The following is a 27,325-nucleotide window of genomic DNA, read 5'->3' on the forward strand; positions in this document are numbered from 1 at the left end:
GTCGATGTGACCGTATGTGGGCTTGATTTTTGCGGGCCAATGCGTAGTTTTCATTAGTACTATTTTGGGGTACATAGGACTTATAGATTAACTTTTATTTTATTTTTTATGGGGGGAATGGGAGAAAAGAGAGAATTTTGCCGTTGTTTTTTGCGGGTTTTTTGGACGCCGTACATCCGGCGGTTTCATTAATGTGTTCATTTTATTGGTCAAGTTGTTATGATCGTGGGGATACCATATATGTGTATGTGTTATTTGTTTTGACACTTTTACTGAATAAAACCACTTTTTGGGCAAAAAAAGTAGTTTTTGTTAGGGATCTGCCAGGTACTTCATCTAGGTATACTCCTGGGATTAATCAATCCACACCTGAGGCCAGACCTGTTCGACTGACACCATCTCCCACCAACCAGGGTGGCAGGCTCAGGAGTGGGAGAGCCTATCGCGGCCTGGTCTGTCGGAGTTAGCTCCGCCCCCTGTCCTTTATTACCTGCCCTGTTCTCTCCCTCAGTGCTTGTAATTCTTTTGGATTCCTGGCCCCACTGCTGCTTGCTCCAGCCTGCTTCTGCCGTGCTTCTGCCTTGCTGCAGTTCTGCTTGACCTGCTTTGCTTTGCCCCTGGCTTGCTTCTGTCTCCTTGCCCGCTTGGGTGTACTCACTTCGTCCTGGTCCTGACTGTCCGTTCGCCGCTCCGTTTCCTCGTGGCGTTCCGTGGCTACTGCCCCTTCCCTTGCATGTTCCCTGTTTGTTTTCCTGTGCACTTAGACAGCGTAGGGACCGCCGCCCAGTTGTACCTCGTCGCCTAGGGCGAGTCGTTGCAAGTAGGCAGGGACAGGGCGGTGGGTAGATTAGGGCTCACTTTCCCTTCACCTCCTTCCGGCCATTACATAATTACAAGCCCTTACCTAGTCTACCATTTCTCCTACGCTGACGCTATCATGGACCCCCTTGAGACCCTGGCCCAGCAGATGCAGGGCCTCTCCCTACAGGTCCAGGCCCTGGCCCAAAGGGTCAATCAGGGTGACGCTGCTTTAGTAGTACCCCTCACCTCACCTCTAGAACCCGACCTCAAGTTACCTGACCGGTTCTCAGGGGACCGTAAGACGTTTCTCTCCTTCCGGGAGAGTTGCAGACTGTATTTCCGCCTAAAGCCCCACTCCTCAGGTTCCGAGAACCAGCGGGTGGGTATCATCATATCCCGACTCCAGGAAGGGCCCCAAGAGTGGGCCTTCTCCTTGGCTCCTGACGCCCCTGAACTTTCCTCTGTTGATCGTTTTTTCTCTGCCCTCGGACTCATTTACGACGAGACTGACAGGACTGCCTTAGCCGAGAGTCAGCTGGTGACCTTACGTCAGGGTAGGAGACCGGTTGAGGAATACTGTTCTGATTTTAGGAAGTGGTGCGTAGCTTCTCAGTGGAACGATCCGGCCCTAAGGTGCCAGTTTAGGTTAGGATTATCTGACGCCCTGAAGGATCTGCTGGTTAGCTACCCCTCGTCTGACTACCTTGACCTGGTTATGGCCCTAGCAGTACGACTTGACCGACGTCTCAGGGAACGTCAGCTAGAACGCTTCAGTGTGCTCCCCTCTGACTTTTCTGCGATCCCCCCCGAGGTCCCGTCTCCTCGCCCCTCCACGGAGGACTCGGAGGTACCTATGCAACTCGGGGCCTCCATGTCCCCTCGACAACGTAGGGAGTTTCGCAGAATGAATGGTCTCTGCTTCTACTGTGGGGACGACAAGCATCTACTGAACACCTGTCCCAGGCGCAAGAATAAGAAGCCGGAAAACTTCCGCGCCTAAGTGATCATCGGGGAGGTCACTTGGGCGCACAGGTATTTCCCGTTAATGTGAAACTCAATAAAATTTTGCTTCCCTTTCAGGTCTCGTTTGCTGGCCGGGCTGCCACGGGCAGTGCTTTCGTGGATTCAGGGTCATCTGCTAATATCATGTCTGCGGAATTTGCTATGTCTCTAAAGATGCCTTGTATTGATTTACCTTATCCTATCCCTGTAGTAGGAATCGACTCAACTCCCCTTGCTAATGGTTATTTTACTCAGCATACTCCTGTTTTTGAACTCCTTGTTGGCTCCATGCATTTGGAGCAGTGCTCTGTACTGGTGATGCAGGGATTATCGTCTGATCTGGTTTTAGGCCTTCCCTGGTTGCAGTTGCATAATCCCACGTTTGATTGGAATACTGGGGATCTCACCAAATGGGGTAATGAATGTCTTATGTCATGTCTTTCTGTTAACTCTATTTCTCCCCGGGAGGAGGTAAACACGCTTCCTGAGTTTGTTCAGGACTTCGCCGATGTGTTTTCTAAGGAGGCCTCCGAGGTGTTGCCCCCCCATAGAGATTACGATTGCGCTATCGATTTGGTGCCTGGTGCCAAGCTTCCTAAGGGGAGGATATTTAATCTTTCATGTCCTGAACGTAAAGCTATGAGGGAATATATCCAAGAATGCCTGGCCAAGGGTTTCATTCGCCCCTCGACTTCTCCTGTAGGTGCTGGCTTCTTCTTCGTGGGGAAGAAGGATGGTGGTCTTAGGCCGTGCATTGATTATCGTAACCTGAATAAGGTCACCGTAAGGAACCAGTACCCACTTCCTTTGATTCCGGATCTTTTTAATCAGGTTCAGGGAGCCCAATGGTTTTCTAAGTTCGATCTACGGGGGGCATATAACCTTATCCGCATCAAAGAGGGGGATGAGTGGAAAACTGCGTTCAACACACCCGAGGGTCATTTCGAATACCTGGTCATGCCCTTTGGGTTGTGTAATGCCCCTGCTGTCTTCCAGAATTTTATTAATGAAATCCTGAGAGAGTACCTGGGTAATTTTCTTGTTGTGTACCTTGATGACATACTGGTGTTTTCCAAGGACTGGTCCTCCCACGTGGAGCATGTCAGGAAGGTGCTCCAGGTCCTTCGGGAGAATAATCTGTTTGCTAAGACTGAAAAATGTGTCTTTGGGGTACAGGAGATACCATTTTTAGGGCAAATCCTCACTCCTCATGAATTCCGCATGGACCCTGCCAAGGTTCAGGCTGTGGCGGAATGGGTCCAACCTGCCTCCCTTAAGGCGTTACAGTGTTTTTTAGGGTTCGCCAACTATTACAGGAGATTTATTGCCAACTTCTCGGTCGTCGCTAAGCCTCTTACGGACCTTACCCGCAAGGGTGCTGATGTCCTCCATTGGCCCCCTGAGGCCGTCCAGGCCTTTGAGACCCTCAAGAAGTGCTTTATCTCGGCCCCCGTGCTGATTCAGCCCAACCAAGAGGAGCCATTTATTGTGGAGGTTGATGCTTCCGAGGTGGGAGTGGGGGCCGTCTTGTCCCAGGGTACCAGCTCCCTCACCCATCTCCGCCCCTGTGCTTACTTCTCTAGGAAGTTTTCGCCCACGGAGAGTAACTATGATATTGGCAACCGCGAACTTCTAGCCATTAAATGGGCTTTTGAGGAGTGGCGGCACTTCCTGGAGGGGGCCAGACACCAGGTAACGGTCCTTACGGATCACAAGAATCTGGTTTTCCTAGAATCGGCCCGGAGGCTTAATCCTAGACAAGCTCGGTGGGCACTATTCTTTACCAGATTTAATTTCTTGGTTACCTATAGGGCTGGGTCCAAGAATATTAAGGCTGATGCTCTGTCACGTAGTTTCATGGCCAATCCTCCTTCTGAGAAGGATCCTGCTTGTATTTTACCCCCTGGTATAATCGTCTCTGCCACGGATTCTGATTTAGCTTCTGATATCGCGGCTGATCAGGGTGCAGCTCCCGGGAACGTCCCTGGGGACAAACTGTTTGTTCCCCTGCAATACCGGCTGAGGGTACTCAGGGAAAACCATGACTCCGCTCTATCTGGTCATCCTGGCATCTTGGGCACCAAACACCTCATTACCAGAAACTATTGGTGGCCTGGGTTGCCTAAAGACGTTAGGGCTTACGTCGCCGCTTGTGAGGTTTGCGCTAGGTCCAAAACCCCTAGGTCCCGACCTGCGGGCCTACTACGTTCCTTGCCCATTCCCCAGAGACCTTGGACCCATATCTCCATGGATTTTATCACCGATTTGCCTCCATCTCAGGGCAAGTCGGTGGTGTGGGTGGTAGTCGACCGCTTCAGCAAGATGTGCCACTTTGTGCCCCTTAAGAAGCTACCTAACGCCAAGACGTTAGCTTCTTTGTTTGTGAAACACATCCTGCGTCTCCATGGGGCCCCAGTCAATATCGTTTCTGACAGAGGGGTACAATTTGTTTCCTTATTTTGGAGAGCTTTTTGTAAAAAGTTGGAGATTGATCTGTCCTTCTCCTCCGCCTTCCATCCCGAAACTAATGGCCAAACGGAAAGGACCAACCAATCCCTGGAACAATATTTAAGGTGTTTCATCTCTGACTGTCAATTCGATTGGGTCTCATTCCTTCCCCTTGCTGAATTTTCCTTGAATAACCGGGTCAGTAACTCGTCAGGGGTCTCCCCGTTTTTCTGTAATTTCGGGTTTAACCCAAGATTCTGCTCCGTCTCCCCTGGTTGTTCCAATAATCCTGAGGTAGAGGATGTTCATCGGGAACTGTGCACCGTCTGGGCCCAGGTTCAGAAGAACCTAGAGGCGTTCCAGAGCGCACAAAAGATTCAGGCGGATAGTAGACGTTCTGCTAACCCCCGGTTTGTCGTCGGGGATTTGGTCTGGTTGTCGTCCAGGAACTTGCGCCTTAAGGTCCCGTCCAGGAAGTTTGCTCCCCGATTTATTGGACCTTATAAGATGATTGAAGTCCTCAACCCTGTATCCTTCCGTCTGGAGCTCCCCCCATCATTTCGCATACATGACGTCTTCCATGCCTCCCTCCTTAAACGCTGCTCCCCGTCCTGGTCCCCCTCGAGGATACCTCCTGTTCCCGTTCTCACCCCTGAGGGGGTGGAATTCGAGGTGGCCAAGATTATGGACAGTAGGATGGTCCAGGGCTCCCTCCAGTACCTGGTCCATTGGAGAGGATACGGGCCGGAGGAGAGGACTTGGGTACCTGCCCGTGATGTTCACGCTGGGGTATTGATCAGGAGGTTCCACCTTCTCTTCCCCACTAAACCGGGTCCCCTTAGTAAGGGTCCGGTGGCCCCTCATAAAAGGGGGAGTACTGTTAGGGATCTGCCAGGTACTTCATCTAGGTATACTCCTGGGATTAATCAATCCACACCTGAGGCCAGACCTGTTCGACTGACACCATCTCCCACCAACCAGGGTGGCAGGCTCAGGAGTGGGAGAGCCTATCGCGGCCTGGTCTGTCGGAGTTAGCTCCGCCCCCTGTCCTTTATTACCTGCCCTGTTCTCTCCCTCAGTGCTTGTAATTCTTTTGGATTCCTGGCCCCACTGCTGCTTGCTCCAGCCTGCTTCTGCCGTGCTTCTGCCTTGCTGCAGTTCTGCTTGACCTGCTTTGCTTTGCCCCTGGCTTGCTTCTGTCTCCTTGCCCGCTTGGGTGTACTCACTTCGTCCTGGTCCTGACTGTCCGTTCGCCGCTCCGTTTCCTCGTGGCGTTCCGTGGCTACTGCCCCTTCCCTTGCATGTTCCCTGTTTGTTTTCCTGTGCACTTAGACAGCGTAGGGACCGCCGCCCAGTTGTACCTCGTCGCCTAGGGCGAGTCGTTGCAAGTAGGCAGGGACAGGGCGGTGGGTAGATTAGGGCTCACTTTCCCTTCACCTCCTTCCGGCCATTACAGTTTTATTTGATTTTGACTGTAATTATTTTATTTTTTTTCAACAAACTTTATTTAACTGATTGACATTTTTTTTTTAAGTCCCACCAGGGGACTTCACTATGCGATGTGCCGATCGCATATATAATGCTTTGGTATACTTAGTATACCAAAGCATTATTGCCTGTCAGTGAAAAACTGACAGGCAACCTGTTAGGTCATGCCTCCGGCATCACCAAACAGGCAGTTGCGGAAGACAGACCTGGGGGTCTTTGTTAGACCCCCGGCTGTCATGGAAACCCGACGGCGACCCGCGATTTGTTTGCGGGGGCGCCGATCGGGTGACAGAGGGAGCTCCCTCCCTCTGTCAAACACATTAGATGCCGCTGTCACTATTGACAGCGGCATTTAATGGGTTAAACTGCCGGAATCGGAGCGCGCTTCGATTCCGGCAGTTGCAGCAGGAGCCAGGCTGTGTATAACAGCCGTGCTCCTGCCGCTGATCGCGTGGGTACACTGGCAGTACCCGCGCCATCACAGGACGGATATATCCGTCCTCCTGCGCGAACTAGCAGCTGCTGAGGACGGATATATCCGTCCTTCGGCGTTAAGGAGTTAAAGGGAACCTGTCACCAGCATTTCACCTATTGAGCTTTACTTATCCCTCACTGGCCGCTGCTAAAAAAAGTTCATTGCCATTATCTTCTCTCCTAAACTCCTCCTCCGACTGTAAATAACGGTCTGCAAACATTTCACGCCTTTTATCCTAATAATCCGGTGTCCCTTTGTGCGCACACACCAGATGAGGACATCAATGCACAAGCGCGGGATTTTGTGAGCTGGGGGAAGGCGAGGAGCTGTCAATCAAATGTAAGGAGGTGGGGTAAACTCGGAAAGACTTGAGGAATGAAGATTTGACTCTTTTCAAACGAAGATTTGACTCTTTTATGCTCATCAGCATACGGTGTGGGAACGCTAAAAACTGAATACTAAAGCTACAGAGCCGACTAAGAAGACAATTATAGGTAATATAGAAATGACTACCACCAGGTATTGCTGGTTTAATAGGTGAAATGCTGGTGACAGGTTCCCTCAAAGGTCTGGCCGACTTAGTGGGTGGAGTCTAAGGTATCAGACAATACAAATTATATCCATTTTTAATCTTTATTTCCCTATTTCCCATTATTTATGTAGTGGTTATTTGCATAGAGTAATAATTTAGGAAGACTTGTTGAGTGACCTTTGTTGTGGCCTTCGCATTTTCAGCTGTAGGGGTGGCACAGTCATTTTCCTGAGACCATAGAGTTAGCTGCCATTATAGGTTTAAAGTGAAGTTCTATCTTTTTTAGTCATTACTCATTACGTTTTTAGTTCCAAAATTCTATGCTGATTAATTTCTTAATATATCTTTAGAGCAGTAGGATCTTACTGCATACTGACTTATTATTTACAAGGGTGGACATTCACTTTAAGGCCTCATGCATAAAGCAGAGCCATGTGCACGGAGCCCGTATAGAGGTGCACAGAGTCCCTGTGGCACTGTACAATGGAGCTATAGGTGCTCTGTGTGCCATCGTATATTGCCCCCTTATAGTGTGAATTTACAGATATTGTCCCCTACAAGCAATGCCTCCAGAGGAGAAAATCTTCATAATATGGCATCCAATGATTCGTGATTTTTTTCTGTCAATTTATACAGAATATATTAAATTGGAGGCATACACAGACTTCTATGGGTGCCGTAGTACGTCTCTGTACAACTTGGAGGTTGTACTGAGCTGTGATACAGTTGTGTGCATGAGGCTTTAGTATGTAGTGTAATAATCTCATGAATGTTTGATCGAAATAAAAAAAAACCCAGATCAACAGGTATGTAAGTGAAAGAAAAAATATGAGTTGATATGTATGTATCTTGGGAGCATTTCTGGCTAAATATAGGCCCTTTAGCGCTTCACTGCTGTAAAGTTGTTTAAAGGGTAACTAAACTTTCAGAAAATTTCTGACATGTCATAGTGACATGTCAGAAGTTTTGATTGGTGGGGGTCTGAGCACTGAAACCCCCACCGATTGCTAAAATAAAGCGGCAGAAGCGCTCGGGTGAGCGTTGAGCCGTTTAATTTCTGATCGGCTTTTCTCGTATAGCCGAGGTAACGGTGTACGGACTCAATGGAAAGTCTATGAGCCTGTACACTAACTGCTTGTCTTTCCAAGAAAAGACGATCAGAAACTAAGTACTCACCCGAGCTCACTTCGTTTTAGAGATCGGTGGGGGTCTCAGTGCTCGGACCCCTACCAATCAAAACTTCTGACATGTTACTATGAAAAGAAAGACATTTTTTGAAAGTTTAGTTACCCTTTAAAGTTCTAGTCAGCTGCTTCTGGGAAAGCTGGGTGACAACCAATATTGTAGACATTTTAGCTCCCACAGGGGTTGTCACTCAACATAATGATTTTGCTATCAGGCCCACACTCCTCAATGTCTTCCTTCCCTGTACGACTTTACCGATTGAGTAATTCACTTTGCTAAAAAAAACTGGTACACCGCTATTTGCATTTGCTAGCCTTGCTAATAATAAATGCACATTTCTAATTCATAAACCATTTCACATTCCGTAAAAAGGAAGCAAGTGCTTGTTCTTTTTGGAAACAGTCACCCATAAGTCGAGCGGGTATGGTTTTAATAATGTTTACTTTCCAGCCCGATCATTAACATTCAGCTTGTGACCAAGATAAGAAGATCCTTCAGAATAGAAGAGAAGAAATGGTTGTTAGGGGAGGCTTGCAGCATTTAATTAGGACAGTGTCCAGTGTGTGCTGCTCTCTGGGTACATAGTGATTGCGCTGCCATCTCCAGGAGCTGGTGATCACTGCAGTGTGTCTCTAGCAGCCTCAGACCCCCTGCGGGAGAACCTAATTTATATAATCAGAGAAACACTATCAGCTCATTAGATAATTAACCGTTGCTATTTAGTGGCTCTTTAACATCTTGTTAGCGTGTTTAAATCCGCTTCTTATCACGTTCCTCAGAGCTGTGATCACAAATCCAGGCATGTGTGCATTAACAGCAAGAAGATACATTACTTTAATTAAACCCCTCAGACAAGCAATGTTTGTTAGTGCTGTTACAATATACTGTAAACTGACACTGATATTTGTTGTTTGCAACACAAGGCTTCTGCTAAAGTCTCTCCGATCATACACTCTTAAATAGGATCTGTCACCTTTCCTGACATGTCTGTTTTAGTAAAAAGTTGTATTCCCCATAATATAACAATTTTGGAGCATCTTTTATTAGAACCTTATGTTGTGTTGTTCCTCTGTTATTCTTCCTAGAAATGTATAAATGTTGACAACTGGTGTTTTACCAGTTGGGGGTGTGTCCCTACACAGACTGATACTGTCCAATCAGAGCCGACAGAGTGAGACTGTGTAGGGACACGCCCCTGTGACAAAGGGAATGGTAACACCCTGTTGTCAATTTATTCACACATTTCTAGGAGGAATAACAGAGGAACAACACAATGCAGCGTTCTAAGAATATATGTTCTAGAATTGTAATCTCATGAGGAATACATGTATTTACTAAAATAGACATGTCAGCAGAGGTGATAGGTACTCTTTCAAATAAACTCTGTGGATGGGGCAAGACTTTACATGTGCTATGAAGAAGCACTCCTAGTCCTCACTTGTGGTTTCTTTAATTGATTTCTTTACTTTCCTATAAGTGATCGACAACTGATACATAAACTGATATCATTTTGCATGAGTTTTTCAATCAATTTAATGGGACTTAAAAACACCCCCCAACTGCTACCACAGTAGCAGCCAGGATTTCTCACTACAACCTAATCAAAGGGTGTCTCTTCCTGTGACGGGAGTCCCGCTCACCCACATACAGCTCAGGGCTGTTTATCCACATTATCTACCATACCTAGATAATAAAATATAGTACAATGTATAATGTACTAGTATATCTACATATGCTAGTACACATTTAAATAAAAATAACAATGAAATGTATTCACTCCACAATGGGATTAAGGAAAAATGTTTTGTTTTTTTATTAAAATAAAGTTGCTGCAGGAGAGGATAATTGAATGAGCTTGTAGTACATGCATACATGGAGGGGGTTCTTGAATACATAAAATAGCCACACTCCTAGCAATTCCTGTCTTAATCTCCTCTCCTTTCATCATATTCTATCTCCTATTGCAATAAAAAATGAGAAATGCCATACCCTCATCCTTCTCCTCACAATCCTGTGTCTGGCTGTGAGACAACTGGCTGCAGAAGGAGCCTTGTCCTACAGCTCTGTCTGCAATAGGAGACCAGGAACAATAAGCCCCACCCCTTTGACTAATGCCCACCCTTACCTGACCGGCAGCTGAAAATGGAAGATATCAGAAGAAAATTAACCCTTGTGTTCTCTGCAAGATATCTACAAGACTGTCTGTTTCAGGAATATGCAAAAGATCCTCAAGATTAAATTGTGGGCAAGTGTATCTCTTGTTTACTTTAATCATCCATTTCTTCGGTTTAGTGTTTCTTTAAAGAGGACTTGTCACTAGCGCCTACGAAGCGAGTTATTAAACTCATTAAACTCACGTAATTGCCACTGTGTCTGTGAGTTCAGCAGTGTTTGTGCATTCCTTCCCCCCCCCCCCCGTTGCTGGGATATTGACCCCTTACTTATTAAACAATATGTAAATGAACCTCTGGATAGCCAAGTGGGTTTGGCCGCCAGCGATTCTCAATGGACAGAGCTACCAGAGAGCCACTAACCTATCAGCGCGAGGCTATTTCTTTCGGACATTCCTAGGCCAGAGTCATCGCGTAAGTCTCACGTGATGACGCTGGTCTAGGAGTGTTTGGAGGAAACAGCCTCGCACTGATAGGTCAGAGGCTCTCTGGTAGCTCTGTCCATTGAGAATCGCTGGCGGCCAAACCCATTTGGCTAGCCAGCGGTTCATTTTCATATTGTTTAATAGATAAAGAGGGGGCAATATCTCAGCAATGGGGGGATGCAGAAGTAAGCTACAAAAACCGCTGGACTCACAGACACAGCGGCAATTACGTGAGTCTAATAACTCACTTTGTAGGAGCTAGTGACAGGTCCTCTTTGAGGGGCACATAAAGGGCTAATCTAATGGGTGCTCAGAGCTACCACTATACATCTCTCGGAGCCAGAGTACGCAAGACACAGTGTATAACTATAAAAGGTGCAGAGGTTGCAGTTGTATCCAGGCACTGGAGCTTTAGGAGCCTAAAAGCTCAATCTGTCCTGTATGAGGAGACCAGAACTACAGATTTTGCATTGGGGACTGGATATAAAGGAAGCAAACTCTTAGCTTTGAGAAGTATTAGGTCTGTACTGGTTTCCAATTTCTAGAAGTAAACAAGAATCTCCAATGTTTCCATTCATTCACCGATGTGAATTCTTGAAAATGTTAAGGAATTAATACACAAAGTAAATTATAATTTTCTATCTACATTTTTGCCTAAATTTTACGGCAGGGCATTAAATTATTCATAGCAACAGACTACGAACTGCTGCTTTATAGACTTGTACTGTTATTAATAAAGCGTATTTTTTTTTACCTGTTAACATGGAACAAGTACATTTTAAATGTCTGTGTAAAAAATATTTATGGCTCTTCAATTTAAGGCCTCATGTACAGGACACAGCTGTGTGCATGGAGCCCGTACAGCAGCACATGGAGTCTGTAGAATCTGAGTTACAGAGCTGTAGGCACTTAGTGTGCTGCTGTATGGTGTTTCCTTATGGCACCGTAAAGAATACATCTGTAATAGGGCATGCAAAGGCACATACCGCAATTCTTTTCTCACGAATAACACATGGAATTGGATTTTGTGTAAGTTCTGATATTCATGTTTATTTTATAGATTTGAATTCTTTCCACCAAACATCCAAATGGATTGATGATGTCAGAACAGAGCGAGGAAGTGATGTTATAATAATGCTGGTTGGAAATAAGACAGACCTTGCAGACAAAAGGTACCAATGAGTATAAGAACATATATTAACTACTAAGAGTTGTATGCAAACGTGCCTCAAATTCCATTTCAACCATCCTAATAACCAGGAAACATTTTGAGGTGCGAGTAATGCCGCCATTTTACCATGTCTCACGGGTATCGCCATGGAGCTCTAGCCTTATACTTTGAGTAAGTGCCGTCTTCAACATGTGTAGAAAATGTATCCAATATATTAATACTGTATATGAGCATGTACATTTTTTATAGAATACTTTTTGTGCAAACGCTTGTTCCTATGTACTGTGCTGTTGGAGAACTCCAATTATGGGGCACCACACACACACACACTTGAGATTGCTCCGGCAACCAGTGGTCAACAGTGAAGTGCCATTTTGGAGATTCAAAGATTATCTTTATAAGCAGTTCCCTAATATATTATTATCAGAATCACTACCTAGCAGGAGCAAATATGTTAATAACCTATAGCTGACAAGTAAGCACCATTTACAGCAGTGTGATTATGGGAAAGGTACCTGGTCTGATCCCTGCAAATAGGACAGTGGTCCCAGTGGGGTGCCATGACCACAGCTCCTACAACCCTGCTGCATGATAAAATACCCAGTTGGGTCAGACCTGATGGAGCTCTGCTACGGAGGAAGGGTTAGGGCACTAACCAGTGGCAGCCTTGCTTATTCTGGAACCTATTGTCGGACTGAAGTACTTTGGGCCCACCACATGAAACAGTGCTGAAGGCTAACTGTCCTGCTATACAGAACAAATGCATGTCGACTTTTAATTGGATTGTATACAATGCTGTTATCAGTGCTCACAGGAAATAAGGGTGCATTGAAAGCCCAAAAAAGTGATAAACTCCCTGCTATTCTTAGGGCACAATATAATCAGAGCCTGGGACCCAGCAGAAGATCCTTTGGTGGGCCAGTACAACACTGTCTGTAGGGACCAGACCATTAATTCCTCTCTTTCAGACAAAAGTATTCCAGGAAGGAAGATTGGGGGGTCAAATCTAAAGCCAAAGCAGGGTTTTTAGCTGTAGAAACCGCAGCTGCGGTTGGCCCTGGTGGGCTATTTAGCATGGACTCTAGCCTCATCACCTTGCCTGCTGATTAAGGTATTTCCTAGTACTTGCACTTGCTCTTGTATCTGTATTGTACCTGAACTTGACTTTGACACTGACCTTGGCTTTGTTCCTGGATTTCACGACCGTCTCACCCTTTGGATTGTTTGCCTAGTACAGTACCTGTTTTACTCCTGGTTCTGACCCCTGGCTTTCACCTGAGTACACTCCCATCTCATCCTCTGGCCTTTCACATTCCTGACCGCTTCCTTGGTGACAACCCCTGGCACCATTCCTAACTACGCTACTGCTCCATCAGTTCTCCTGTCACCAATTGGTGATTATTTTGGGGACTGCAACCAAGGAATTCAACGGGGAAAGTCCATAGGTCCCGGCGGAGGGTTAAGGGTGAAGTTGTCTTGCAGTAATGGAGTCCTGATTCCTATTCCAACCAAGGACATCATCTGCATGGAGTTTGTATTTTCTCCCTGTGCTTGTGTGTGTTTCCTCCAGATAGTTCCACACTCCAAAAATATACACAAAGGTTATTTAGATTGTAAATCCCACTGGGGACAGCAAGTGAGGGCAACTTCTGTACAGTGCTGTGGAATATACTGGTGCTATATAAGTGACATAAATGTGAGTGAGAGAGTCTTTTGAGTGGTGATGAAGATTTTGTAATATAACTCTTATACAACAGATCTGGTTGTAACAAACAAGCCTTTTTGCCTTGGTCAGTGTATATAGATACAGGGCAGCAATTCAAATCTTTGCCCCAGATGAAGAATAGTCTTACTATGACTCTGTCATTGATCCCATAGCTACCATTGAAAACCACCTCAGTATGACATACAGAATCGAAGTCATTGCCTAATTGAGAAAGTCTTTCTACTGTGTTGCTTCTATAAAGATATGACCGGGATGCTATTAAAATCTATTACATTGATTCCACCACCACACAATACAGTACAGTACCTTATAGACAAAACAATATAATTTGATAAATCAAAGTAAGCTGACATTTTGTTTACAGAGTCACAATACAAATTAGTTATATAGCTCAGATTCTGGAGCCCTCTGCTGTCCAAGCTCATATGCCCCTGTTCTTGCTCCACAAAGTACGCAATAGCTTGCTTCCAGAAGAAGGGATTGATATATGTATTACTAGATACCGAGCTCGTTATCTTGATGTATTGTCTTACCTAACTGTACAGCATCTCGTAGAAGTAGAAAATTCATATTTAACCTTTGCCTCTCAGCTTGTAGTATTTCAGTTCCATAGATTGTCAGACAGTTTGAGGTTAAAGCAAGCAATGAATCAATAGCTGACTGTCACATTTTCAAGTTGAATGGCTATAACCCTTTTTCCGAGTTTATGGTCCACGGTTAAGAAATATAACTTTAGGAACAAGATGAATAGTTTGAAACTCCTATACAAAATCCTGAGCCCACCACCTAACCTCTGATGACCATGTGACCACCATATGTGACACGGTGACTATGTGGCACCCATACTTTCTACATTGTCTGTATAGACCTTATAACTGGGGTGCGTGCTTTAGGACAGCTGCAATTTTATCCCACAGCGATGTATAGAGCTTTTCAACATTCACATCTGTCCCTATCCACAATTTCACACACACATCAATTTCCTAGGAAGACAATGAACCTTTGAATATGCTTTTTAGAATGTGGTTGGAAACTGGAGCACCCAGAGGAAGGCCATGGAAGCACAGAAAAAACATACAAACTCAATGCAGAGGCGGTCCTTTACTGGATTGAAATTCAGGGCTCCACTGCTGCAAGGCAATAGTGCAAACCACTGAGCCACCATGCTGCTCTTGCAATGAATAGTTAATGGACAGAAAAGTGTCAATAGACTTATATTGTCTCCAGGAAGTGATGGAGTACAGCACCCTCACTCAGAGACCAGGGAGTGAAGTGGAAGAGTATGCAAAGCAGTACAATAGAGCTGTCATTAAAATCCCGCCCTCTAATGATAATGAGATGACTCTGCTCACCCTATCCCAGTCTACACAGCAAAGGTGAAAATTAAGCTGAAGAAAACAAGAAATGTTAGCTTATTGTGTGAGCTCCCGTGGCTATTCTGAAAACTGGAATGTCAGTTTTTTTTATATAGTCACATACATATTTAAAAAAAAAAATAAATACCACCATAAATGTAAACTACATATATTTATAATAAAAACATGATATAAATATGTTGTTTATCACATGAACGTGATTTTAGCCCAATGGGGCACATTTACTGTCTAAGATTTTTAAGGTGTAAATTTCCCACACATTGGTGCATGCTGTATGATAAATTTGGCGCAACATGCTGAACCTGTTAGATAATTTCCTCCTTCTTATGCCACCTTTGATTTGGCTTATTTTGAGACAGAATTTTGTGCCAGATTTTTAGCGCAATTTTGGTGCATTTTAAACTATGTCCCCTTTTTGCTAAGCCACGCCACCTTTTCTAGATACTTCTGAAAGTGTCTAGTGTGGTGCAAACATCTGTTCTTCAATAAGTCTAAAATGACATGTGCCAAAATGTGCCAAACTGCATTTTTCGACACAATCCAGATCCAGACACAGTAGTAAATCTGCCCCATTATGTCTCTGGGTTTCTTCTCATGTATTAGAGCCCCACCATGCATAGGGTTATGGTTGTGACAATATCAATGGAAACCTCTTTAACAACGTTACGGACACACATTGATGAGGACTCAAATGGTCCTTGTAGCTAGTTGTACTGTTAGTAGGTGAACTTTTAATTAATTACATTGCACATTTAAATAGACTCGTTTACAAGTTAATTAGAGCAATCATTTATCCTGCGTTTCCCATGGCAGTTTTCATTTTCCATCTATTATATTAAACTCTACCCTCATTTTCCCCTATTTTAATATCTTAATGAACCATAATTAACAGGACAAGAGGGAATAGGTTCAGGCAGTTGTAATATAACTATATGGCTTGGGGTTGATTTATGGTCGAGAAAACTTTGATCACATGTATGCTACAATTTTTTTTATTTCAAATTAATGGATGGTTATAATGGAACTACTCAATGGAGAACATCAGAAGCTAGATATAGGACAGTGTTTGCTCTTCAATCTGTCTCCTGATTGAAGGCAGATACATAGAGGTCAATGATCTCTGTTGAGTAATGGAAAATGAGTGCATAGAGATGTTACTGAAGAGTCCTCATCCTTTATTGATGCCTATTGGATGTATTAACATAGCAAAAATGTACGAAAATCTGTTTGGTCTTGGTTTCCTTGGCCTTGGAACTAAAAACCAATATAGAATGACCCTGTAAATAAAGTTTTTTTCTGAGGTGTATATATATACCACAGAGGTAAACTAGGCACATGCCCATACATTAGAGATTTCAGATGGCTGTTTTCTGGAGGACTTGTTGCTGATGGTCAGACTGTGAAGGATGTCATACTGGACGATTGCGCCACAATCAACGATCGATATAGTCCTTGATCTGAGGCCTTTTATGGGCTTCTCTTGAAGAGTGCAGATCTGTTGTTTGGCATGATCGACTTTACAAAACTGCACCTGACAATGACTAATGAATCCAACATGGCAGGACAAATTTCCACAGAATCTGTCTTTGGTTTGTGTCTATCATGTTTTGTGTCACAAAAAGACTCTGTCGGCAAAAAATCTAAATCTGCCATTTTGGCCGTGCAAAATCTCTAGTGTATGGCCAGTTAAGGTCTCTTTCGCAGGGTTGGACTGTATTCTTCAGTGGGCACAGACTCTAACACAGTTATCCGTCCCAAACGTTTCGAAAACTGGCACAGAAAAGTAAATAAATCCCCCCCAAAGTCTTCTCCGCTGGGCCCAAGATATACTGGTCTGACATTGCTCTTACATCACATAAACTATACTCTATGTGGATGTATTAAAACAGATGCAACAGATAAGTGAAGAATTTCCCCATCGATCAGAGTCCACATCTAATTTTTCAGATGCCCTTTGTAAAATGAAATCAGTGGCCTGATTGGTTGCCCTTTGCACCAGTTTCTCCTCCTATATGCTGAGATGTTATTACTTAGTTATCAGTTGTTTAGACTCATTGTTATCTTGTTATAGTAAAGTATTAGATCTGCTCATTCTGGCCACACATCGGTCTCAATCCATATAGCCCTGGAGTAAGATGCATCTAACTTAATTAAAAGCGCACGCGACTTAATAACTTAGGCGCATCTATGGAGTAGAGCAGACTTGCGCTGTAATTTACTTTGTAGTAAAGTGGTGTGAGCGGTGAAAATGCCTCAAAAGCTGATATTGGTTGTTTTGTTTTTTTGTACAAATTGCGACTTTTGACTTTTTCTACACCAGAAAAGAATAATAGAAAGAATAATAATTTTCCCCTCTGTTTTATTTAGCATAACCTTACATGAAGTATTCTGTGTTTCATTAGGCAGATCACCATTGAAGGAGGGGAACAACGGGCTAAAGAGCTAAATGTCATGTTTATTGAAACTAGTGCCAAAACCGGATACAATGTTAAACAGGTAAGTTGGTATTATTTTTATTTATATCTTATTTATCCATATTATATCTATTCTATTTTTTCGTTCCAAATTTTGGGGGAAAAAATTTACTTATACAAACCGCATCTAGTTTATTGACATTTCATCAGCAATACTCTGTTGTTCGCTTTACTTTTCAGCTATTTCGTAGGGTGGCTTCTGCTTTGCCAGGCATGGAGTGCACAGAAGAGAAGAGCAAGGACGGAAGTATCCTTTATCAGAAATTTACTGAAAGGGCTTTTCCTCTTTCAGCATGTAAGATTAAACAGAACAATCAAATGTAGTGGTCATATTTTGTCACGCACATGTTAACAAAACAAGCTGCAGCTGTGGAAAGGGTATGTATGTTTTGTGTTGGAATGATGCCCATATCCATACTAGTATATGCTGATATAAGGATGCGCCGTGTACACTACTCTCTATGTGCACAGAGGCTGTATAGAAGCATTCATAGACGCTTGCACGTAAACACCTTACAGGGACCAATTTTTAATAAACCCTACATACTGGGATTAGAATAGGCCTTCAATATTGAAATTTACTCATATGCACTAATTTTAGTGAAAAGTCCTAGTGTCTGAAGACGGGAACTGCACCTTAACTTATCTCCTGACATGGCAAAGTTCGGAAGATAAAATCAGTGTGCCTCTGTAATCAGAAACCCCAGCACCGTCTCCTAAAACAAAAGGGCTAGAGTTCTTTGTAATAAGAGCAACCCTTTCAGTACCTCAAATTCTTTATAGAACTCATTGAGATTTTTATTTATACTAATGTCCTTAATTCTTTATTTATGCCATGCATGGGTCTTTATCTAAGGCCTCATGCACATGAGCGTGTTTTTGCGTCCGCAATTCATCCGCAAAAATGAGGATGAATTGCGGACCCATTCATTTCTATGGGCCCATGCACACCACCGTGGCTAATGCACATGTTGTATGTGCACGATCCGTGATTGCGGACGGCCTGCGGGTAACGGTCCACTGCCGTCCGGGCCGTAGTCACTGGCCGTTCACATGGCTACGGTCGTGTGCATGAGGCCTATATCTTTGTGTCTATATTAAGCACAGAGAAAATCCATATATTCCCATCTTTTTCCTATAATAGATGCAGGTTTTATTTATTGCCTACTTTTTTTTCCCAGAAACAGCGTCACTTTTGTTCATGGGCTGTGTCTGGTATTACAGCTTATCCTCGTTTAAGCAAATGACGCTGAGCTCCAATACCAGGACAGAGCCCATGAACAGGAGTGGTGCTGTTTCAGGAAATAAGGCAGACATTTTCTTTTACTTCTAGACAACTCATATAACAAAACTGTGTTACAGAAAAACTGGCCTCGTCGCCCACAATTTTTTGCATGGAAACTCATTTGTTGTGTGGGTAGTTTCGACCCACCTTTTTTTTCCCCAGGAGATACAATAAATGCTATAACTGTAGTGTTTACCACTAATGCCCAAGAGAAATTCAGAAGGAGGAACGATAAGGGTATGTTCACACGGCTTATTTTCGTCCATTTTTCGGGCCCGAAACGGCCGAAAAACAGCCGGAAAATCGTTCTGTTCCGACAGGCCGTTTTTTTACGTGGCCATTTTTCAAAACGAAAAAGAAGTGCATGTCACTTCTTGAGACGTTTTTGGAGCCGTTTTTCATTGACTCCATAGAGAACAGCTCCAAAAATGGCCGTTAAAAAAGCTGTGAATAACGCGAGTGGCTTAAAAAATGTCTGAAAATCAGGAGCTGGTTTTTCTTGAAAACAGCTCCGTATTTACAGACATTTTTTATTTTGTGTGTGCACATACCCTAAGTGTTCTTACTAATAGAGCAGATTTCCATTGGTATCTACACCAAATTTAAGGCTGTTTTATTTTTAGTACTGTAGACAAAATAATTATTTTTAATGATCAAAAATATCTTTCAGATCGTTACTAATAATTGTAATGTTTTTTTTGCAGCTTTACACAAAGTCACACTCTAATAGAATTCAATGTGAATGACAACAACTTTTCCTTTTTCACATCTATAGAAGTGCAATGGATTGTGAGAAAAGTGACATGAACCCCAAATGATTTAGGGCTCCCTACTAGCCTGCACCTGAGATGGTCCTGCCCGTAGTCATCTAGCACTGGCCCCCAAGGAACATCAACTGCTCTGGGAAAAGTGCTCAGCTTGGTACTCGCTTTTCTTTTGGGAGAAAATGTAATTTAGCATAGGACATGTCCAATGGCCACTTCCACAAACGATGAACTGATTGCAGGGGTCTAAAGGCTGACACCGTCGGTAACTGAATACTGTTACGGGAAAAGTAACTGGGTGCTGATGGTTGATAGGTGTTAATGTAATACTCAGCATGCTATGGGGTTCCCCCTGTGTTGCAATAAATAAAAGTAGAAATGTCAGCTCACCCTCCCAGGTGCACAAAGAAAACAGCGATCTCCATGCCACAGGAACAATATGCAGGAGGAAAAGATCAGCACTCCTTGTGGAATTTGAGTAATAGCTCTTGAGAGGACGCTTTATATAATTTGTCCATTTCAAGTTGCTCAGTTTTTCCGCTGGCTATTTAGATTTATTTTCAAATTCCACAAGGAGTGATGATCTTTTCCTCCTGAATATTTCCCCTGTGTTATCTACTCTATAAGGACTTGTGGAAAGAGATTGTTTAAAGTGGAGAACCCCTTTAAGTTGGGGGGGGGATGCAAAAACAAGCATTCACATTTTGGTCCTCTGCCAATATCAGCTGATCATGGAAGCGCCCAGGAGTAAGAGATGTTGGCTGAGAAACTTGCATTATTAAAAGGGGAGGACATCCCCTTCAATTGCAAGAAGTATGGTGACCACTTTTTAGAAAATGTGGTCAGGGCTGCATGCAGGTAAGGGCCCTTTTTCATGGGCCAATATGGGCTGTAAAAAGAACAGTTGAACAACGAGACAGCTCCTTTCACAACGAACAATGATTGGTTATGTATGGGGATGATCATGTCGGCAGCACATCTTCTTGTTTACACAGGGACATGTGCTGCCAACTAGCGACTATTTTTTTGTCCGCATAAACAAGATCAGCCAACGAACAAATGATTGCTCCTTCATCGGCTGACCGTTGTCCTGTTTACACAAGGCAATGATCGGGAACGAGTATTCATATGAATGCTCATTTGCCCGATCATTGGCCGTGTAAAGGGACCTTAAGAGAATGATTATATAGCCAATTTATCTCAATTCTTCCTATGACATTAGCCAAGTAGATTGTGAATACTCTATACAAATTTTTATTTGAAGTAAAAAGAAATAATTCCTATAATCTACATAACGCTTTTTTCCAGTTAATGGTTCTGCTCATGTTCCTTAACAACCTTCGCCACAGTGATTGACATAAAACTTGACAAACCCCAAGAACCACAAGTTACTGATGCCGGGTGCTCTTGTTAATATGCAGCGCATGACAGGTGAGCTGCCATTGGCCATGTGCTTAGCCCCAAGATGCTTCCTATTGGTTAGCCTGGAAAAACAAACATTCGGAAACCACATCTAGAGAATGTCAAGATCCACCACTGTTCCTGACCTCTCCCACCTTCCCTGGAGACCTTGTTTGACTTTGTCTACTTTCTTTGGTTCTTGTGTTGTTGGTCTTGAGTCTTTTCCCCTCTCTTCAGAGTTGTTTGACTCATTTCACGTTTATTCCACCGTGTCTCTTCTTTCTGGCCCTCTTGTGCTCACATTCCCTGTTCCTTATAAAAGCACCTTGGGATTAACAGAGTATTCGCCTAACACATGTACAATATCACTCACTAGATGTAGAAACATAGAACGGTTCACCAAGTGGTTTAGTCTCTAATGACTAGTAAAAGCCAAGAATATCCAAATGAGTGTAAATGACTTTAATATAAAATACACACGATCACCCCATTAGTTCACTAAACTTAATCCAAGCGGGATTGTAAAATAGTTTCTTTTCTGTTCCCATCATACCAAAACTGTCTCTCTTCTTACAAGAAGACAAAGAAATTCCTTCTGTCACGAACATCGACGTTATATTTTTATTTTCACTTTTTTGTTGTAATATATATATAATTGTACTTTATTAAAATTGCCAAAAACGAAGTGACGGGATGTGTGTAGCACGTGGTATTTTTAAAGTGTTGTGCTGGCAGATGCAGATATTCATTTTGCATTTGGTGATTGGGGATAATGTATGTATATGAATGCGGCTACATCTAAATGTAGCTCTGGGCCAATAAAGACTGAATCCAATTCTACAAGCAGGATTATGTGTACATTATAGGTAATAATGTACAGGTGGTAATGTTCCTAGAAGCACATGTTTTGGGGTAACTATATCCTGCCCCCCACGAGACCATTAGACCCATTTCTGTGTTCTTTTTAATACCACACAATAAAAGCCTTTTACTTTCATAACATTTATTTCATAATTTTAATAGAAGTTTTCTTAATTATTAGCCAAAGAAACAGAAAACTTTGGAATGAACCGGGTGATATAATGTAGGAATAATTAAATTCTACTACATCAGAATAACTGCGTCAATGATATGTGACTACATATTTCCTTATGTATATACATCATAGAGATGCAGCCTCGCATGTGCCCTTGGGCTGTGGTGAGAAGTGGCCCCAACCTGGTTGGCCCCATGCACCTAGGACAGTGTCTCAGGAGCCACATTGACTGTTGGCAACACCAGATATAATTCTGCACTAATAAAAAATAATAATTTTTATTTATATAGCGCCAACATATTACGCAGCACTTTACAATTTAGAGGGAACATGAAACAAACAATATCAGACATTACATAGTGACAAAGCTAATTTACAATTCAAACCAGAGGAGTGAGGCCCCTGCTCACAAGAGCTTACAATCTATGAGGACATAAGGGAGACACAAAGTGTAATAGTGTTTGTTCTGTACAATGGTCCGGCCATTTTTATACACATGCGGTGGTAACATAAAGCTGCATGAGCCGGTCACCAGCCAGTATCCGTGTATGACGGACATGAAGAGAAGGAGTGTGAGGGAATCTTATTCTGATGACTAATCTAAAAGGAGGGCCATGGAAAGAAGTCAGATTTGGGAATGTTATAGGCCTGTCTAAATAGATGTGTTTTCAGGGCACGTTTAAAACTGTGGATATTGGGAATTAATCGGATTGTCCGGGGTAGCACATTCCAGAGGAAGGTGCAGCACGAGAAAAATCTTGGAGACGGGAGTGGGAGGTTCGGATTATGGAGGATTTTAATCTAAGGTCGTTGGCAGAACGTAGAGCCCGAGTAGGGTGGTAGACAGAGATGAGGGAGGAGATGTAGCACTGTGGAGAGCTTTGTGGGTGAGAGTAATAAGTTTGAATTTTATTCTGAAGGGGATGGGCAACCAGTGCAGTGACTGGCAAAGATTAGAGGCGTTGGTCATAAAGATGAGCCTGGCTGCTGCATTGAGGATAGATTGGAGAGGAGAGAGTTTGGTGAGGGTAAGACCGACTAGTAATGAGTTAGGCTGGGTTCACACGACCTATTTCCAGGCGTAAACGAGGCATATTATGCCTCGATTTATGCCTGAAAATACGGCTCCAATACGTCGGCAAACATCTGCCCATTCATTTGAATGGGTTTGCCGACGTACTGTGCCGACAACCTGTAATTTACGCGTCGTCGTTTGACAGCTGTCAAAAGACGACGCGTAAAATTACAGCCTCGTCAAAAGAAGTGCAGGACACTTCTTGGGACGTTTTTGGAGCCGTTTTATCATAGACTCTGTTGAAAACAGCTCCAAAAACAGCCGAAAAAACGGCGCGAAAAAGGCGCGAAAAACGCCGCGAAAAAACGTGAGTTGGGGTATGTGCACACGATAGCAGGCATTTACGTCTGAAAAGTCAGACTGTTTTCAAGAGAAAACAGCTGCCTCGTTTCACACGTAAATGCTCCTCCTCGTAATATACGAGGCGTCTGTGACGCTCGTAAATCTTGAGCTGCTCTTCATTGAGTTCAATGAAGAACGGCTCAAATTACGTTGCAAAGAAGTGCCCTGCACTTCTTTGCCGAGGCAGTCAATTTACGCGTCGTCGTTTGACAGCTGTCAAATGACGACGCGTAAATTACTGGTCGTCTGCACAATACGTCGGCAAACCCATTCAAATGAATGGGCAGATGTTTGCCGACGTATTGTAGCCCTATTTTCAGGCGTAAAACGAGGCATAATACGCCTCGTTTACGCCTGAAAATAGGTCGTGTGAACCCAGCCTTGCTCAAAAAACTTCTGAAAATCAGGTGCTATTTTCCCTTGAAAACAGCTCCGTATTTTCAGACGTTTTTGGCTCAGCATGTGAACATACCCTCACAGTAGTCAAGACGAGAGTGAATCAGAGCAACAATGAGAGTTTTGGCTGCTTCCTCAGTAAGAAAAGGGCGGATTCTGGAGATCTTTTTGAGGTGAAAATGACAGAAGCGTGAAAGTGGTTGAATGTCAGGAGTAAAGGAAAGATCCGAGTCAAAAATAACCCTGAGACAGCGGGCGTGCTGCTCAGGAGTGATGGTAGTGATAGAGACAGCGGGCGTGCTGCTCAGGAGTGATGGTAGTGATAGAGACAGCGGGCGTGCTGCTTAGGAGTTATGGTAGTGATAGAGACAGCGGGCGTGCTGCTCAGGAGTTATGGTAGTGATAGAGACAGCGGGCGTGCTGCTTAGGCGTTATGATAGTACCACACACTGAGATGGAGACATCAGGTTTAGAGAGGTTAGTAGATGGTGGGAACACAAGGAGCTCAGTTTTAGAAAGATTCCGTTTCAGATAGACAGCGGACAGACAATCACTGGTATTTTGTATTAGAGCAGGGGTGATGTCATGGGGAGAGGCATATAATTGGGTGTCATCAGCGTAGAGATGGTACTGGAAGCCAAATCTGCTGATGGTTTGTCCAATAGGGGCTATGTAGAGAGAAAAGAGGAGCGGACCTAGGACTGATCCCTGAGGAACCCCTATAGCAAGTGGAAGAGGAGAAGAAGTGGAACCAGCAAATGACACACTGAACGAGCGGTCAGAGAGATAGGAGGAAAACCAAGAGAGAGCCGCGTCCTTGAGGCCAATAGAGTGTTAAGTAGGAGTTTGTGGTCTACAGTGTCAAAGGCTGCAGAGCGATCCAGAAGAATCAGGAGAGAGGATTTACCGCCCTATTTAGCCACCAAGAGATCATTTGAGACTTTAGTAAGGGCAGTTTCTGTGGTGTGTAGAGTGCGGAAACCAGATTGTAAGGGGTCAAGAATGGAGTTAGCAGAGAGATAGCAGATAAGGGGAGAGTAGACCAAGCGTTCCAGGAGTTTGGAGATGAAGGGCAGATTAGAGACTGGTCGGTAGTTAGCAGCGCTGGATGGGTCAAGAGTTGGTTTTTTCAGTAATGGGTTTATAATGGTTTAAAAGAGGATGGAAAGATAGCAGAGGAAAGAGAGGTTAAATATTTTAGTCAGGTGACTAGTGAGAGCTGGGGAGAGGGGATGGAGGAGGTGTGAGGGGATAGGATCACTAGGGCAGGTAGTAGGACGAGAAGAAGAGGGGCCTGGGGACGACTTCTTCTGTTATTGGGTCAAACGCTGAAAGTGAAGAAGAGGGAGTGCGGGAGGGAAGGGGATCGATGTTACTAGGGGACTGGGAGATAATATCATGGCGGATGTTGTCAATTTTAACCCCTTCCCGACATTTGACGTATCCATACGCCAAAGTCGGGTAGGGGAAGTATGGAACGGGCTCACGGAGTGAACCCGCTCCATACGATGCCGGTGTCGGCTGTATGTTACACAATGGTGGGGAAAATAAATATAAACTTCAGACACTACTGTCAATCAATACTGGCAGAGTGAGACTGTGCCCCTTCCCAACCTATTTACACTGACAATGGTAACACCCAATGTCAATTTAATCATACATTTCTCAGAGGAATAACAGAGGAACATTACAAGTTCTAAGAAAGGATGCCCCACTAATGTTATGGCATGAGGTACATCTATATTTTCCTGATACAGACCTGTCAGGAGTGGTGACAGGTCCTCATTAATATCTTAAGTTTTTAGTAAGCAACTAGTGGCCTCTCGGTCTTCACTGTATAAGACAATTGGCAAAAGGAATTGTGCAAGGAGAAATAAGAATAAAAAAAACAAAACGTTCAGCCAAAAGAGCAGCAGCAGCAGCAGCAGCAACCCATGGAAATCCTTTACGAGGTAAGGATGTTAAGGTCAGTCACAGAACGAACTGAGAACTGGACATTTTTTGCTGGGGGAGGGAGGGGATATTTTGTACAGTATATAATATAGATCACCATGCCTCTCATAAAGGCCTCATAACGCTCCCCCATATACATAGTGTCACTCATTATTTCCAAGATGTCCTTCTGTAAATAAACTACAACAGATATTAACATTAAAGATTTACTAATGTTAAGACTAAACAAAACCGTAGTAAATCTCAGATGACGGGTTTTATCACATTATTTTCTGCTGAGCATGACCAATCAATGCTTCCATTATCCACTTTACATATTATATTAGGCAACTGTGTTCTCAGCACTTCTCCCATGTAATGTTATTTTCATCATCGTCCCCAGTACAAGCGGAAGTGAAGCTGATAATTGAGCAGGAGCGTTGAAAATATATTACAATTTCCCAATGGTCCCCTGCAAGTCCCATTCACAACACACAGGTACTATGTATGCCAGCTTGTATTTCGAGAGTGCCCACTACTGCCCTTTATTATTAGACTTTGTCCGAAAAAAGGGAAGCAGACCGTAGCAGCAGGGCTGTGGCGTCGATTTGCCAAACTTACGGCGCCACTTTTTTTTGTCCGCCGTCGTCGACTCCACCACTGACTCCTTCATAAATGGCTCATGTATAAGCCCGGTTGTCTGTAGCTGTATATAAGTGTATGTGTAGTTGGTAATGTTGTAAGAAAAGAGAATAGCATGCAATCTGATAACTTTATGCAGCTCTATAAATATCAACTATGTATATGTTCTGGATACGCACTCCAAAAAATTATAGTGGGGGTTTTATGGCAAGCACCCAACGAAAGGAGGGCGGAGGGGAGTGGCATTGTTGTGTGTCTTCATCCCATTAGCCCTTGCATTCGTCACCTTTATTGGTTCTCTTCCCTTCCCCGGTCTGGCCAGTCCCTCACCTGCAGTTCTGCTCAGTGGTTGCAGCCCCCCTGAATACTTTGTAACGTTCCTGGTTATCGGGAAGACAGTTACCCAGGCTAGGAGCGGAGCAGTGCAGCGTCAGGTCGTTCTGAGCTCAGCGATGCCATGGCCATGCCAGCTGAGCTGATTATTTGGGCACTGAGAAGGAGCAGGGTTGTGCGGCAGTGTGTTAAATAAAGTACACTACAGCTCGATCACTAAAAACAAAGACAAAATTAATCCCTCATCGCTCCAGTTTATTTAGGAAGGGGGGGGGGGCACGCAATCATGGAACTTGTGCACGTGGCCCACCAATGCGTTAAAAGGGGACTGCACCAAAATAGTGAGCTATCTAATCTGGTCTTCAGAGGTCGAACTTCACTACTGAGAACATGCAGCACAGACTCAGACATTTTAACTAAGGGCCCTGGAGCAGTAGCATGAAGGCACTTAGTTAAGGGTATGTTCACACAAAACGTCCCAAAAACCGGCTAAAACTGCACGGGCTGACCGCTTCCAAACATCTGCCCATGGATTTCAATAGGAAAAACGGCGTTCCGTTAGAACGGGGAGTTTTTTTTTTTTTAAGCGGCCATTTTTAAAAATGGCCGTGTATAAACCTCCTTGTAAAAAGAAGTGCATGTCACATCTTGAGCCGTTTTCATTGACTCAATAGAAAAACAGCTGCAAAAACGGTAGTAAAAAATGGCTGGAAATCAGGAGTGGTTTACCCTAGAAAACAGCTACGTATTTTCAGCCGTTTTTTGTTAAGCGTGTGAACATAGCCTAAGACTACATTCACTCAAGGTACTAATGGTGCAGATTTTGGTGCATGTGAATAAGGATT

At 43.8% G+C, this 27,325-nt stretch overlaps 1 protein-coding gene across 1 annotated transcript in view; it reads left to right on the forward strand.

Annotated features, from left to right (window-relative positions):
* RAB6B (RAB6B, member RAS oncogene family) overlaps window positions 1-26,457 on the forward strand; it is a 47,564-nt gene extending 21,107 nt beyond the window's left edge. The window contains exons 5-8 of the mRNA XM_075861202.1: window positions 11,588-11,699; window positions 17,203-17,296; window positions 17,455-17,521; window positions 20,673-26,457. Coding sequence (XP_075717317.1) covers window positions 11,588-11,699; window positions 17,203-17,296; window positions 17,455-17,521; window positions 20,673-20,737 — 338 coding nt within the window. The 3' untranslated portion in view covers window positions 20,738-26,457. The remainder of the gene's footprint in view (window positions 1-11,587; window positions 11,700-17,202; window positions 17,297-17,454; window positions 17,522-20,672) is intronic.
* The last annotated feature ends 868 nt before the right edge of the window (window positions 26,458-27,325 follow it).

This window comes from Rhinoderma darwinii, chromosome 4 (assembly GCF_050947455.1).
Source record: "Rhinoderma darwinii isolate aRhiDar2 chromosome 4, aRhiDar2.hap1, whole genome shotgun sequence".
NCBI classification, from domain to species: Eukaryota; Metazoa; Chordata; class Amphibia; order Anura; family Rhinodermatidae; genus Rhinoderma; species Rhinoderma darwinii.